The 15,165-nt window shown below is 39.2% G+C and overlaps 2 protein-coding genes across 6 annotated transcripts; one reads left to right on the top strand and one right to left on the bottom strand.

The window, feature by feature from the left end:
• The first annotated feature begins 5,305 nt into the window (after positions 1–5,305).
• LOC120722279 (CCN family member 3-like) lies at positions 5,306–8,408 on the top strand. The gene is made up of 5 exons (XM_040013203.1): positions 5,306–5,502; positions 5,711–5,939; positions 6,041–6,295; positions 6,680–6,903; positions 7,057–8,408. Exons 1-5 carry the CDS (start codon positions 5,452–5,454, stop codon positions 7,348–7,350), a joined length of 1,053 nt encoding a protein of 350 aa, XP_039869137.1. The 5' UTR covers positions 5,306–5,451; the 3' UTR covers positions 7,351–8,408.
• A 1,587-nt stretch (positions 8,409–9,995) lies between these two features.
• On the bottom strand, positions 9,996–15,165 carry LOC120722277 (E3 ubiquitin/ISG15 ligase TRIM25-like). Of its 5 annotated transcripts, XM_040013199.1 has the most exons (3): positions 15,050–15,130; positions 13,071–13,170; positions 9,996–11,631 (listed from the first exon to the last, which is right to left on the bottom strand). In XM_040013199.1, exon 3 carries the CDS (start codon positions 11,607–11,609, stop codon positions 10,350–10,352), a length of 1,260 nt encoding a protein of 419 aa, XP_039869133.1. In that variant the 5' UTR covers positions 11,610–11,631; positions 13,071–13,170; positions 15,050–15,130; the 3' UTR covers positions 9,996–10,349. The 5 variants fall into 5 exon arrangements, with proteins under 5 accessions (XP_039869133.1, XP_039869134.1, XP_039869136.1 ...); XM_040013200.1 differs by lacking the exon at positions 13,071–13,170 and having other exon boundaries at positions 15,050–15,165; XM_040013202.1 differs by lacking the exon at positions 13,071–13,170 and having other exon boundaries at positions 9,996–11,611.

Raw genomic sequence — 15,165 nt, 5'->3', positions numbered from 1 at the left:
GACTGACTGCCACTAGGCAAGCGAATTTAAATCGCAATGAGCATTAAACTTTGTGTATGATTCATATGGACATGATAAAAGACTTTCAATATGTTGCCCTGAGCAGATGATTAAAATTTAGGCGACAGCGACGAGTCGCTTTGATCAGGATGTTTCAACTCTTCCTGAACCCGGCCAGAGCAAGAGATGAAGCCCTAGTCGGGGTGAGAGACCCTGAAGCCATGTCTTCTATGCTTTGACTCATTGGTTGAACAGCTTATTAGGCTGCCACTTTTTTCAGCGTTTTGTATCTAGCATATACTACTATGATTAGTATTCCTTTCAGTTTGTAAGAAAATAACAATGTGCTGGAGAGTTATATGTTTGAGGATTTAAAGCCAGTTTAATGAAAACAACCATATTTGGACTTAAGGCATGGCAGTTTTAACCATGTTGAATTATTCAAGGTCTTATTTTGTAATTCCTTTGGAAAAGAATTGATCAAACACTGCAGTTACTGAGTTTACACTCTTTCATTTACTTCATACCACCATCAGAACGCACACTAAGAACATTAAATATTTTATGGGCTTCATAAAAAACATATTCAGGAGAGACCAATAACCCAGACTGGACTTTGTGTTCACTTTTATCATTTTCACAAAACTGGAAAAAGCTCTGTTCTAAGTGTGTTACAGTTATTACAAACAGAAGTCTGTGCAAATAATTATATTTGTCTTCAACAGAGAAACCAGCCAAATTTGCATTGTGAATGTTTGGATCCATATGACTTATCCCAGGTGGTTTTCAGGTGGTGAAAACTTTCTGCAAACAATGAAGTCACTTTTGAAAAAGGATTTTATGAAAAGCATATAAAGAAATATGAATACCCTGTAATAACGGTGTAATTAAATGCAATAGAAAGCTGAAAAAGGTTTAATGTACATTTGATTTGGGGTTCCAAACTACAAAGTAAGAAAGTGTGACACTCACCAAAAGCTAAACCTAATAGAACATTTTAATATTGGCTCATAAGGTGTCGTAACATGTCAGGGGCATATAATTAAACTGAGCAGAAGGACTGGAAAACAAAAAACAGCTGTGAAAGAGTCAAAACTACAGTTCAAATGTCCTAATGAAGGTTGGTTGCAAAGCCAAATCTATGCACACAGCTTCCACACAGGCTGGCTGACTGACTGGATGGATGGAAAAATATATGGATTGGCAAAACTCACCTGTTTTACATTTTATTACAATGTAAAAAATAGTTACCTTTGTTTTTTTGAATGTTTTTAAGTCAGCATCCAGTATAACTGTCCAGCGATCCATGCTTCCATCTTGCTAACCAGGCTAGCCTGCCAGATAGCATAAGCCAATAACTTTGTCCAAATATGCCCCCCACCCCCCGGTTTCAAAGGGAAACAGAGTGCCAAACTTAGAATTTTAAAACAGTAATCCACAAACCATTAGATGGTACGTTGTCACAGTGGCTATTGCCATCATACAAATTTGTATACAATATAAATAACAGGTCAAAGATGCTGAATACTCCACCCACTGCACCACACGGTGTGTTCACCACAAAGGTTTCCTTATTATTTGTTGCAAACTATTGTTGACTGTAAACGCTCAGAGAATCACCGCGTGAAGCTCTCAGAGGAGGCTGTGACTGTGTGGCCTGACCACTTGGCAAAAAGCTTACAGCCCTACAGCAGAGTCCAACACCAACACCAACAGGATGACAGGCCAAATTATGGTAATAACCTCTCAGTGTGTCAAATCTCATTTTAAAGTGGCACTAAAACGTGTCCTACCGCTGGATTATAAAATGCATTTAACAGGTAAACAAAAGACGAGTGACAATAACAAAAAAAGGGGGATGAGACCTCATCTACTATTGTAGCCACAGACCCCCTCTGGAGAAATAAATATAGACACAGAAAGACTGGCACATGTGGATAAATGTCATCTCAGCCTCTACAGTATTCCTTCTCTCACGGTGCCATCTACATTTTTTGACCCATTCCTTTAAATCTACAGATTTGTAACCACATTGCTCCAAGATATCCAAGAATTTAAATATTTTCCCCAACGGTCACGGCCAGTGCAAACTCTACAGTGATCTAAAAGTTGTAAAGTTTGTAATCAGGTAAGAAGAAAAATATTAGAAGAGCATTCAAATAATGTATTTTTCTGCCAGTGAATATCAAAAGAAAGGCATCTTGGATGGTTGATAGTATAAAGAAACAAGAACAAAAGCAGATGATGGATGTTAAAAAAAATCTTTTCTTTTTTAGTGACATTGTATCACATCCTACAGCTCTACTGCTCATGATGAGATGTCTGGCACAGCCTCTCCTCCTATTAGTCCAAAGAAGCTGAAGAGGAGATAATGGAAGAAGTTAAAAAGTAGATCTCTGCGCAGACTGAGCAAACAAAGTTGTGAAGTTTGACATTCTTTGGCTTCCTCTGGTAAAACTGTTTGAACAGCACTGAATTTGAAGCTTTTGGCGGGGCCAAGTTATTTAGAGAGTTTGAGTTTTGGTTGGGGGTGGGTTTGGCTTGCTTTATGTTACTCACTATCAAAGGAGCAGTATACTGCGAAGGACCGAGAAGCTTTTAAAAACAGCTGGAACCTGGACACACTTCCTGATGTGATCATATTTTTGAACTATTTCACTTATTTTAGAAATGTGAAAAAATATATATTGTTGTGGCAACAAAACAGATATCAGCATGGATAAATTTGGTATTACTGAGTGAAATCAGGTGTTGTATGCCAACTTTCCAAAACAGAAAATGTTGAACACCAACCTCCTGCACTATATTGTTACTGCTCTGGATTTTTAGACACACTCCTTTTGGGGTTGTGCCAAGAAGGGCATCCTTCACGAACATCTGCCACACACTTTATTAAACCCCACTTTGTACGTGAGTGGCACTGGATCCACTTATACCTTTGTGTGAACCCAGTTTCAATGTCATCTGCTTTAATCTGTTTAAATGTCTCCTAACATGCATGTGGGATTACAACAACAACTACAAAGATTGAACCTATTTCATGTTTTTTTTTATGATGATCATGAAAACTGTATTGGACTGGAATCAGACGCCCCCATTAAATGATTTTCATTTTGGATTCCAGTTAGCTTCATCTCTATTGCAAAAGTATTCGGCCCCCTTGAACTTTCCCACATTTTGTCACATTACAGCCACAAACATGAATCAATTTTACTGGAATTCCACGTGAAAGACCAACACAAAGTGGTGCACACGTGAGAAGTGGAACGAAAATCATACATGATTCCAAACCTTTTTTACAAATAATTAACTGAAAAGTGGGGTGTGCGTATTTATTCAGCCCCCTTTGGTCTGAGTGCAGTCAGTTGCCCATAGACATTGCCTGATGAGTGCTAATGACTAAATAGAGAGCACCTGTGTGTAATCTAATGTCAGTACAAATACAGCTGCTCTGTGACGGCCTCAGAGGTTGTCTAAGAGAATCTTGGGACCAACAACAACAAGTCCAAAGAACACAGCAGACAGGTCAGGGATAAAGTTATTGAGAAACTTAAAGCAGGCTTAGGCTACAAAAACATTTCCCAAGCCTTGAACATCCCACGGAGCACTGTTCAAGCGATCATTCAGAAATGGAAGGAGTACGGCACAACTGTAAACCTACCAAGCCAAGGCCGTCCACCTAAACTCACAGGCCGAACAAGGAGAGCGCTGATCAGAAATGCAGCCAAGAGGCCCATGGTGACTCTGGACGAGCTGCAGAGATCTACAGCTCAGGTGGGGGAATCTGTCCATAGGACAACTATTAGTCGTGCACTGCACAAAGTTGGCCTTTATGGAAGAGTGGCAAGAAGAAAGCCATCATTAACAGAAAACCATAAGAAGTCCCGTTTGCAGTTTGCCACAAGCCATGTGGGGGACACAGCAAACATGTGGAAGAAGGTGCTCTGATCAGATGAGACCAAAATGGAACTTTTTGGCCAAAATGCAAAACGCTATGTGTGGCGGAAAACTAACACTGCACATCACTCTGAACACACCATCCCCACTGTCAGATATGGTGGTGGCAGCATCATGCTCTGGGGGTGCTCCTCTTCAGCAGGGACAGGGAAGCTGGTCAGAGTTGATGGGAAGATGGATGGAGCCAAATACAGGGTAGTCTTGTAAGAAAACCTCTTGGAGTCTGCAAAAGACTTGAGACTGGGACGGAGGTTCACCTTCCAGCAGGACAACGACCCTAAACATAAAGCCAGGGCAACAATGGAACGGTTTAAAACAAAACGTATCCATGTGTTAGACTGGCCCAGTCAAAGTCCAGATCTAAATCCAATCGAGAATCTGTGGCAAGATCTGAAAACTGCTGTTCACAGACGCTGTCCATCTAATCTGACTGAGCTGGAGCTGTTTTGCAAAGAAGAATGGGCAAGGATTTCAGTCTGTAGATGTACAAAGCTGGTAGAGACAGACCCTAAAAGACTGGCAGCTGTAATTGCAGCAAAAGGTGGTTCTACAAAGACTCAGGGGGCTGAATAATTACACACACCCCACTTTGCAGTTATTTATTTGTATAAAATGTTTGGAGTCATGTATGATTTCCGTTCCACTTCTCACGTGTACACCACTTTGTGTTGGTCTTTCACGTGAAATTCCAATAAAATTGATTCATGTTTGTGGCTGTAATGTGACAAAATGTGGAAAAGTTCAAGGGGGCCGAATACTTTTGCAAGCCACTGTATGTCTGGTGAGAAGACACCATAATACACCTCAGGATAGATGTGTTTTTGTCATCTCCCTGCTTTTCCAAGCTGCTGATGAACCAAATGTTTCCACTGTGCAGCTATTTAAAGAAATAGAAATGAGTCTACAGGGAATAGCATGGTTTTTCACTGTGACCTCCAAGGCACGGTTCAAGGAAAGAGGTCAAAGGGTTAAAAGTAAGAGCCAGCCTGCTGTATATGATATTAACATCTTGGACTGCAACAAAAGGAACCTATAATATAGATAGTTATGATAAAAGTGTATATAACAAAAACAGCTGTTTCTTGTGCAATCAACTGAATGCACAAATATAATTTATGATGATTAATTCAGCTGAATAAAATAAAAACGTTTCCTCGGAGAATCCAATCTTGTGTCAGCTGGACCCTCTGTTGGGTTCGTGGCACGTCTTTGATCCGATCGCTCCATAAAATGCAGCCCTCGCCTTCGTCCAGCAGTCTGGGAGATCTTTCCAGCATTCCTTCCTGTTTGTCGTCATGGTGCCAGCAGGACAGCTGGGCTGTATTTAAGGTCCTCCTCTTCTGAACTCTGACCAGAACGACAAAGACACCTCCGCTACATCACACAGCCAGAGAGGAGGGAAGAATAAACCCTGAACCAAAGGACTCAAATCGGACCCTGAAGACAACTGAACGTTTTTTTAGGCTGCAAATAGTTTTGATTCCATGCAGGAAGATGGTCAGTGTGGTGGATAGAGTGGTATTTGTTTTCTTCGTCACAGCACAGGTAGGAATCACAGTGGTAATGAAATATCCCTGTAGGACTTTAGGTTTTAACATAGAAAGTGTTTTATTATTTAATACCAGGTAGTTAAATCATTTTAAATACTTTTATATATATTTGATGTATATTTTTATATTTTTGTTTTACTCGCAATCAGTTTAAAAATGGAGATTTACTAACTTGTGAAATACATTTTTTGTTTTTTCCATAGGTTTTTACACTAGTCTGGTGCCAGGTGTGTCCACGTCGATGCCAGTGCCCTAAAGAGCCTCCCATGTGTCCCCCTGGGGTGCTTCTGGTTCTGGATGATTGCATCTGCTGCCTGGTGTGCGCCCGTCAAAAAGGGCAGGCGTGCTCTGACATGAACCCCTGTGACACACGTAAAGGGCTCCAATGTGACTACTCAGCTGACATCCACAAGAGGACTGGTATTTGTACAGGTGAATGGGATGATCTTAGGGCTACTACAAAGATTTTTCAAAATCATAGCTTAACCCTTCATAGTTTTGTCCTCTCTTGTTGTTTTGCCTTCTTCCTCCAGCTCCCAAGGTAGCTGTGTGTGTTATAGACGGCTCTGTCTACCAGAACGGTCAGACCTTTTTCCCCAGCTGTAAGTACCAGTGCATATGCCGCGACGGGCAGGTAGCATGTGTGTCACGCTGCAACGTGGATGTTATGCTGCCTGGACCAGACTGCCCCATGCCACGCAGGATCCAGGTGCCTGGAGAGTGCTGCGAGAAGTGGGTGTGTGAGCCCCAGGCTGGGGCCAGTGCACTGGGCGGCTTTGCCATGGCAGGTGAGAAGATTGCAAGTAGGATGAAATGAGATGGGCTGTTTATACTGAGGTGTACATAAGCTGCACATTGTTTTTTTTTTTTTAAATTGGAGTCACTCCTCTGTGAGACACAGTGGTAAAAGGTTTCGCATATTTCTTTGACATTTTTAGAGTTAAGGTAGTAAGAACCAGGAGAAGGAGTAAAAGAAGAAATTAGAGTAAGATTTGAGGACGAGGAAGCACAGAACAAAGAGACAGTGTTGCAACATGAGTCTGGAATGTGCAACCTGAGCATGGTTGCTTAAACACGCCAAGGCACATGGTGATCACTGGCTTTTCCAGAATATGCTTTGAAGCTTTTACTTTTAGATTTCTGTCTAAACTGCCTTTCTGTGTTTCATTCAGCCTACCGTCAGGAAGAAACTGTGAGTTTTGACGCTTGGGACCGGAGCCTGAACTGCATTGAGCAGACTACAGAGTGGGGAGCGTGCTCTCAAACGTGCGGCATGGGGGTGTCCACCAGGGTCACAAATAAGAACAGCCGGTGTGAGATGGTGAAGCAGAGTCGGCTGTGTATGATTAGACCCTGCGATGAGCAGCAGGTCCAGCTGACACAGCTTGCACAAAAGGTACAATCTGAGTAGAGGTTTCTTCCTTTTCTTTAGCTTGCGTAACTTGACTGCATGAGCTAATTTCACAACGACAAAGCACAAGAATGGAGTTATTTTCCAGAGCGATGTAGCGCACATTAACCGAGTTGTCGTATCTACCGCTCCCTGCAGAGAGGCAGTAGGTGCCAGAAGATGGTGAGGAGCAGCAAAGCCATTCACCTCTCCTATAAGAACTGCACCAGCGTCCAAGCCTACAAACCTCGGTTCTGTGGCTCCTGCACAGACGGACGCTGCTGCACCCCTCACAGAACCAAAACCGCGCTGGTGGAGTTCCAGTGTGCTAATGGGAAGACTACACGGAAGCCCGTCATGGTGATCACGACGTGCGCCTGCCACCGCCACTGCCCTCGAGACAATGCTGCGTGGCCGCCCTCAGAGCTGGGTTACACTGGCATGCGAATATAGATCAGGGAGTACCCAAAAGTTTATTAGTGAGATCACAATTATCACCAGAGTGGGGCTGATGACTCTGTTTTAAAACCATCTATATCTTTAGTATAAATGAAGAACTATACACACTATATTCAATAGAGCCATAATTTGGGACATGTACACATCTGACATCTGTCCATTGTGGTACATGTATTCATGTATTCATTTTTTGATTCCCCTGGTGAGGAATTGTTTCACATCCTGTGGAAGATAAAAAAAAATCTTTACTTTTATTAAGTACGATGAAAGCACTTAAACCTTATGACTGGAATGGATTCCATCTGATGCCTCTTCACTTTTGGAGATCAGATACAGCATACTGCAATCCTTCCATAATAGATTTGGACAGATGAGTGTAGGCTGTAAAGAGTCTTTTAAACACCCTCTATTAAAGAGGTAGAGTAGTATGATGATATACAAGCACAGGGTTGTGTCATGACTGTACGAAGCCTTTCTCCAACATAATGTTTATTGCTAATAAACGCAAGAATACCCTGTATCAGAATAAATGTTACTGTACAGCTTGACACTTGGATTAAAATTCATATTGATAAACAGACAGAAAAGAGGAGAGTGAGAGCAAAGGTTACAACCAGAGGCGATCAGTAACCTTTTCTCCCACCGTGAAAACACGTTTTTGAAATAGCTGAACTGTTTACTTTGGACATGGTTGCAAACAAAAGCTCAACCGGTGAAAGAGAGTTCACTGTGGTGTCTAAGTGCCATTTCTAACATTGTCTTGAAATCTTGCCTCTGTTTTAAATGTACGCTTTTTATTTCTAGTGGATTTGTTTCTGTAGTTTTATTTAAAGTAGTGCACGTAACAGCTATTTTGATCATGACAAAAGTTTTGTAAATACTTGCTGTGTAGCCTGTTTGACCGAGTGTGTATTGAATACACAGTTAACTGGTAATATTAAACACAAATTGTATATATTTTTTCTGCTTGATCCTTTTCAGCTTCTTTTTGTACGTTTCTGAACAAAAATTGCAAAACCCAGCATTTGAAATAAAGGTGTATTTTTTTGTATCAAAGCTTTGTTCTTTTTATTGCCATGCAATGATAAAATCTGCATTTGGAATCATTCTTACTTTTGGGATGAAGGTAGGATAAAATATCATTTTCAATTGGTTTGAGCAAAATGTGAAACACATGCAATTTTTTAAATATAAAACTTGCAGCTTGCAAATAAAGCTTGCAGGACACAGCGTGCCACTGATGCTGCTGAACGCGTGGTAGATCTTTGTCCCACATCTGCTGTACTTGATGTCTACGGGAATTTGTTACGTGACTATGTCAGACTCTGGATTTGCAAACTATTACGTGACTGACAATGGCTGCTCTACATTAAGAAGAAGTTAGAAGAAGAAGAAGAAGAAGAAGTTAGAATTTGGTAATATAGTTTGAGAAACCACAGATTCAAATGACAAAAATAGGCTTTTTTCCCCCAGAAATAAATTGACATATTTTATTTTTCAGGCACGTGTTTTGGGAAATACCTCTTCCAAAGGATTCCCTTTTGAAACGTTAAGATGTCTGCGTTGGGACCTGGGAATTGCCAAACCCTGTGAACTCTGCTGACAGTGGGAGGTGGCTCTTTGACCTCTCTCCATGAACCCAACCTGGGCGGTCATAATGGAAAAGCCTAATATTCCCTGTGGGACTCCCACAGTTTCCTAAAATACCTCCTCAGTGGAAACTTTAGTTCATAGCTCAAATCAGCGGGGGCTGACAGTGTGGTCGGTGCTTCTGATTGCATTATTTTTGCTGTCCAGAGGTGTGTGGAGATGTGTGGTTTTAACATGTGGCTATAGGATTTTAAGCTTGTTATGTTGTAGTCAGTTGTATTTACTCTAAAAAAAAATTTTTATTGATACGAATACGAATTTTTTGAGGGATTTGCATAGAAAAAGTGAATGGATTCCATCTTATGCGAAATAGACCAGAAAACCAATAACATGTAAACAACAATACAGTAACAACTTGAAAAACATGCAGAATACAATTTAAAATCTTAGATCAATACAGTATCACTGACATAAAGAAACCTTTTATGTATCAACACTGTATCAGTTATTATTATTTCAGCTTGTATAATGTTCTTAGTTCAGCATGCTGGCATGATACTGACATTAACACTATAACTGGGGCTATTGGGAATGTCAGCAGGACTGACCATGAGGCTGCCTTGCAAATAGAAATTTTGAGCTGATAATGCAAAATGAAAAGTTATCTTTCATTATGGTTATCTTAGAAATTTCTCTCCAGTTAATTATATGGCAGAGCTGCTAAATATAAAATCTTGAACATTAATTTCTGAGCAGCGAACAAATTGCTTTTACCTTAAGTCTCCAAGGAGCTTTAATTTTTCTTAAAAATTGAAAATAAAACCCAATGTGGTGGTTTAGCTACATTAAGTACTGTTTAGTTGTACTGTATACAGTATTTCATCTGACTTTAGTGATTTGTGAACGTATGAGGGGGTATTAGAAAGCGTGAGCATATTGCTCCCCCAAGTGGTGTTACCATGCTCTTGAAAACCTAATGTGAATCATTTTTCCATGTCGTGCAATAATAATAATAATAATAATAATAATAATAATGTACTCAAAAATGATAATATTACAGCTGTAAAAGCATTTATTGTGATTTTCTGACATTTTCTATATAAAGTTCCATCATATTGTTGCACATGGTTAAGTGGCAGATTCCTTCATCACTACGCAGCTGGAAGCACACTGACCACAGCTTGTTAGTCTTCCAGCTCATACAGGAAAAGATATCCATCTCTGTCTCTCTGTGAAGAGTAACGATGAAAAAAAATATGATGCTTTAAGAAATACTCTTGAAAAACATTTTTAGTAGGAAGTTTAAAAAGTAGTAAATTAAAAAGCAAAGGTCAACATCATTGTTGCCAAGCATCCAGCACTGAAATGAAATCACATCAATGGTAGGATCAGATTAATCCTCTCTACTGTTCATTCAATGACGTCCAATATGAAATCAGAAACACGAATATAAAAGCAAATATCCAGTATAAGCGATTTGATTCTGGATCTTGTAAAATTTCTCGGAACTTCCGTTGCAGCCTCTGTACACAGCTGAGTTCCTCAAAAGGACGAAAGAACAGGAAAATCCTCTCGCTGAAGTTGCAGCCAGTAACAGAGTACACTATCATTGCATTGTCTGGATCATAGAAGAACAAGCATCCCTGCTCATAATCTACAAACACCATCACTCTTTCAGGCCTTCTTCTTAAAACAGGCATTTGCAGGCATTGTTGACATCTGCAGTAGTTACTTCCTGACCTTACAATCCAATTTCCATTCCTGGGGTTTGGTCTGAATTTCTTTTGTCTTTGCATCGACTCCGGGACAACTCCTAAAACCCAGCCGGTCTGCCCTCCAACATGAACCTCGTAGTAAAATCTCCCTTCAGACAAGCCCTTATTTTCAGAGATGTAGGAATAGCCACCCATATGCTGTGGCTCCTCAGTGAGAAAAGAAAAAGGAGGAGGACCTACTATCTGATTAGGCACTTTTTCTTTTGCTTTACCTTTGCTTTTCTTCTTCCTCTGTGTTTTCAGTTTTATCCTCTGATAATTCTGTGCTTGTTCTTGTTTAATTTCTGGCTCTTCTAATTTTTCCTTCCCCATCTGAGCTCTTTTATCTACATATTCTTCCTCCAAAGGGACGGTATCGTGAGCGCTGTGTTCCGTACACAGGGTACAAACACGAGTCTGCTCTGTCCTGCAGAAGAACTCTAAAATTTTGTTGTGTTTTGTGCATATTTTGTCCTCCAGGTCATGCACAGGATTAGTCAGTCTGTGTCTTTTTAAGGCAGCGACTCTCTTATGAGGCTCTAAATGTGTCTCGCAGAAAGAAGCCAAACAGACTAAACAGGTTTTAGAGGCTCTGAACTTATTGCCAGAGCAATAGTCACATGGCACCTGTCCAGGTGTGAGCGGAGAATTATTCTCAGCTGTTACAGGGAGCGTCTTAAAATTCTCCACAACCTCCCTGAATCCGGTGTTGACACGAAGTTTGAGCCCTTTGTTGAACTTCTCGTTGCACAGTGGACATTGACGTTGCTCTTTGTCTTTCCAGTGTTTGGTGAGACAGGCTTTGCAGAAGTTGTGTCCACATGGAATAGAAACAGGCTCAGTGAAGACATCCAGGCAGATGGAGCACTGGAGCTGATCTTCTGTCAGAAAACTGCTGGCTGCGGCCATTCCTGGAGCATGAGTTTGAAATCTATTGAGTATCAATAATAATACCCATTATTAATTCATAGAATTACTAATATGAGCCATTACACACCAGAAAAATAACAAAACAAAGCTAACAACATGATCATAGAGTGACCCCGATGCTGCTGTCAACTAAACTTCCACGTAAAAGTCTAATCAACAAGTTTTAATCATTCACTTTACTTTGAATAAACATAATTAAATGGATGTTATTAAAGGACTTGATCCTTACCTTCATGGACACAAATTCTTATTTGTTCTGCTGCCTCTTTAAAACAAACTATGCTGCCTTTAAAAGTTTGACTTTCGACTGCGCTGCAATGCTCACTTTCATTTCCTTACAAACGATTGAAATGTGCTCCTCCTCCCCTGACTCACACTCACAGGGAACAAGTCCAGGTTTAACTGGTGAAGTATTGTTGGCATCCACATGGCATGAAAAGTATGCATGTAAAAATGTACTATAAAAACAACAAACTATAAGCAGAATTCAAAGTATTAAAATACTCATCCTAGATATATCTAATAAATACTTCATAGTTTTCTACATAAACCAGGGGAGCTGAGCCCCGCCTTGTATGCAGACCTGTTTCCTGTCTTTGTACACAAACTGCTCTGTTTGCTTTCATTTCCTTGTAAATGATGCGAAAGTAGCTCCATGCTCTGCTGAGTAACACTCCCTTTGACTTGTTTATTTATGACCCTCACCTCTTAACAGCCCTGAAAAGCAAATAATGACATTAAATGACTGAGAGCACGAGTTATATGAGCACTACTGTCTTTAATTATCTCTTACTGCAATCACTAAATTAACTTATTTACAAAAGCCACAAGAAGCGACTTTGAGTGTCTTAATCTTGAAAAACTCTCTTCTTGTAGCAAGCAAGTGGTTATTTGTACAACCTCTGTTCTTAAAGGGTTAACTTCCACAGCTATGTTTGTGTGTTTCGCTCACAGGAATGAACTATTGTGCAATATTCCTTCCTTTGCCTGGACATTTGACTGAAGTTCTTGTTTCTAATTGTGGTTGCCTGAGTTTTAAAACCACCCAGAAACAGATAGTGCAAAGTTGTACTTGGTCAACAAGTTATATGATAATGTTTTATTTTCTTCTATAAAACCAAAGGTAAGCACTTTACACACTTTAAGTGCTACCAGCATGACTATAATCCGTTTTGTTTTATTTTTTTCATTTCAGTATCAGATTCCATTTGGCACCAGCATGTCACACTGACAGCTGGCTTCTCATATATTTGTATAGCTTTGTGCCAGTCAGTTGTCCAGCTGCCATTAACTTAATCTCCCAGCCCCTTTTTCACCATTCAGCATCATGCCACCCCTTTATCCATATGCACAAATCTCAATTGCAAGCTAACCAGTAAATATGTCTGGTCTTTCTAATGTCCATCCAGCATCTGCTACATGTAGACAAGAACTACTTTCCATTTGGGTGGAGTAGATCCAGCATCCTTGTGGTGTGCATGCTGACTCACTTATATGGCTTACTGGAACACAAATCTAATTTGTTTCAGCTGTGCTTTTCCTGTAATCAAAGTAAAAGAAAAATATTTTTGACGGGAAAAAGTTTTGTAAGTTAGTAGAAATATGAGAGGATGAGAAGGCAGGAAACACAAAAGAACAGGTGAAAGGATAGACGGGCTCAGTCATGTAAGCCATGAGGGCATGGAGTGGCAATGAAACTTTTATTGAAACTATGTACCTGTGGTTTCTAATATAACTGCTGAGAATAAGATATATTTACCAAGAGTGTCCTAAACTATCAGGAGTGCTTGTTTTGTTTGCCAAACCATGTGCAGGTAAAATTAAAATTAACCCTAAATAACAGATCATTTATTTTGCTTAAACCTTTTTTTTTTTAATGCTGCTAAATTGCTGCTTATTTTTTGTTTCTGTCAGACTAATAAGGCTTTACATCAAGTTATTGTGTATCAACACATAAACACCACTGAACTGATACTACTAAATGGCCCCCAGATCAGGGGCGGATCTAGAGGAATTTTTTTAGGGTGGCATGGAAAACAAATGGGGTGGCAAAATCAAAGCCTTTAAAAAAAAACAAAAAAACAAACAAAACAAAAACAAAACACACATATGCAGGTGTTACATATGGTTAAAACGATTCAAATGCAGTAATTATACACATTTCATATAAATATGGTCTATAACGTAATTATTTTCTGTAGCCCACATAATTAAACATTTCAGTTACATAAAACATGTGAATTTTGATTTTATGTACTGTATAGCCTGTATAATAAATAAGTATGTAGCCCAATAAGTATATAATCCAGAAAGCTACACAACATGGGGTGGTTTATTTACAAACAAGTCTAACTTAAGTTTTACACTATTTTTTGTTAGAAATAATCAAATTGTTACATGTTTAAATTTACACAAAATGTTAGAAATCTGAATTTACAGTTATTTTTTCATTGACGTATTATATTAACATAACTGATATGGAATCACACAAAAAACAAAATCTTAGTAGTAGTTATATTTTTTACTGTAAAAACCACAGACATGTTTAATAAATTATTTTCATAACTTGAAATGCAAATATAAATTGTAAATTTTGAAAACTTATGCACAAATTTTGTAAACAATAAAGTTATATGCAACTATTTATCTAAAAATGCAGCTAATGCATCTGGCGGTTTGTTGTTTGTTTTATTTATACAACCATAAAAAAAATACTGCTATAACTAAAATGAGAGAACAATCAGGTGTCACAATAAGATGACCCACAAATTATTAGTGACAGTAAAAATAAAATAAAATTAAATTAAATTAAATTAAATTAAATAAATAAATAAATAAATAAATAGTGTGTCCGCCTCAAGACAGAGGAGACACCACAGGGATAAACCCTGCGGGCCTGACAACAGGTGTATCACTCCACCTGGAGACAGTGTTTACATGACAATCTGCATTTGTGACGTTCATTAGTGCCCTCACTGACACACAAAACAAAACAACCACTACAAAACACACAAACTACACACTCCACGCTTAACGTCGCAAATCTCCCACATCTCAAAACTCGCTGTTGACATCGCTCTCTCGCTGCTCTCGTTGCTCTCTTCTTAAACAACCAAATACCACATATTGTCATTTTTTTAAATTGGTTAAATTTTTTTTTTTTTTTTTTACTGTTTTCGTGCTGTCCTTAGAAAATGCTTTTTAAAAAAAAATCCTTCCGCACTAAACATATGTATTTTTCAATCCTAACTCTAGATTTAGTGGCCTGTTATTAAAATATAAAAAAATTGGTGTATACTTTGAAGTCCGAACTTTCAACACAAGCTCAAATGGAGACTCAGCGTGGCTGCAGCTTGTTGCTGTATCAGCTAAAATCAGTCAGGTGTGTCCGTGGACCTCAGAGGGTTTATAAAACTCACCTTCATTCCATGTGACAAACAACCACCTGTGTGAAATCTGAAATGCCCATGGTGTTGATTCAAAATGTGATCTGGCACAATCACAGTCAGAAAACAAGAAATAAATCCGGTCGGCA

This window comes from Simochromis diagramma, unplaced genomic scaffold, assembly GCF_900408965.1.
Source record: "Simochromis diagramma unplaced genomic scaffold, fSimDia1.1 OVJJ01000618.1, whole genome shotgun sequence".
Classification (NCBI taxonomy): domain Eukaryota; kingdom Metazoa; phylum Chordata; class Actinopteri; order Cichliformes; family Cichlidae; genus Simochromis; species Simochromis diagramma.
This window is presented reverse-complemented; position numbering and strand designations above follow the sequence as displayed.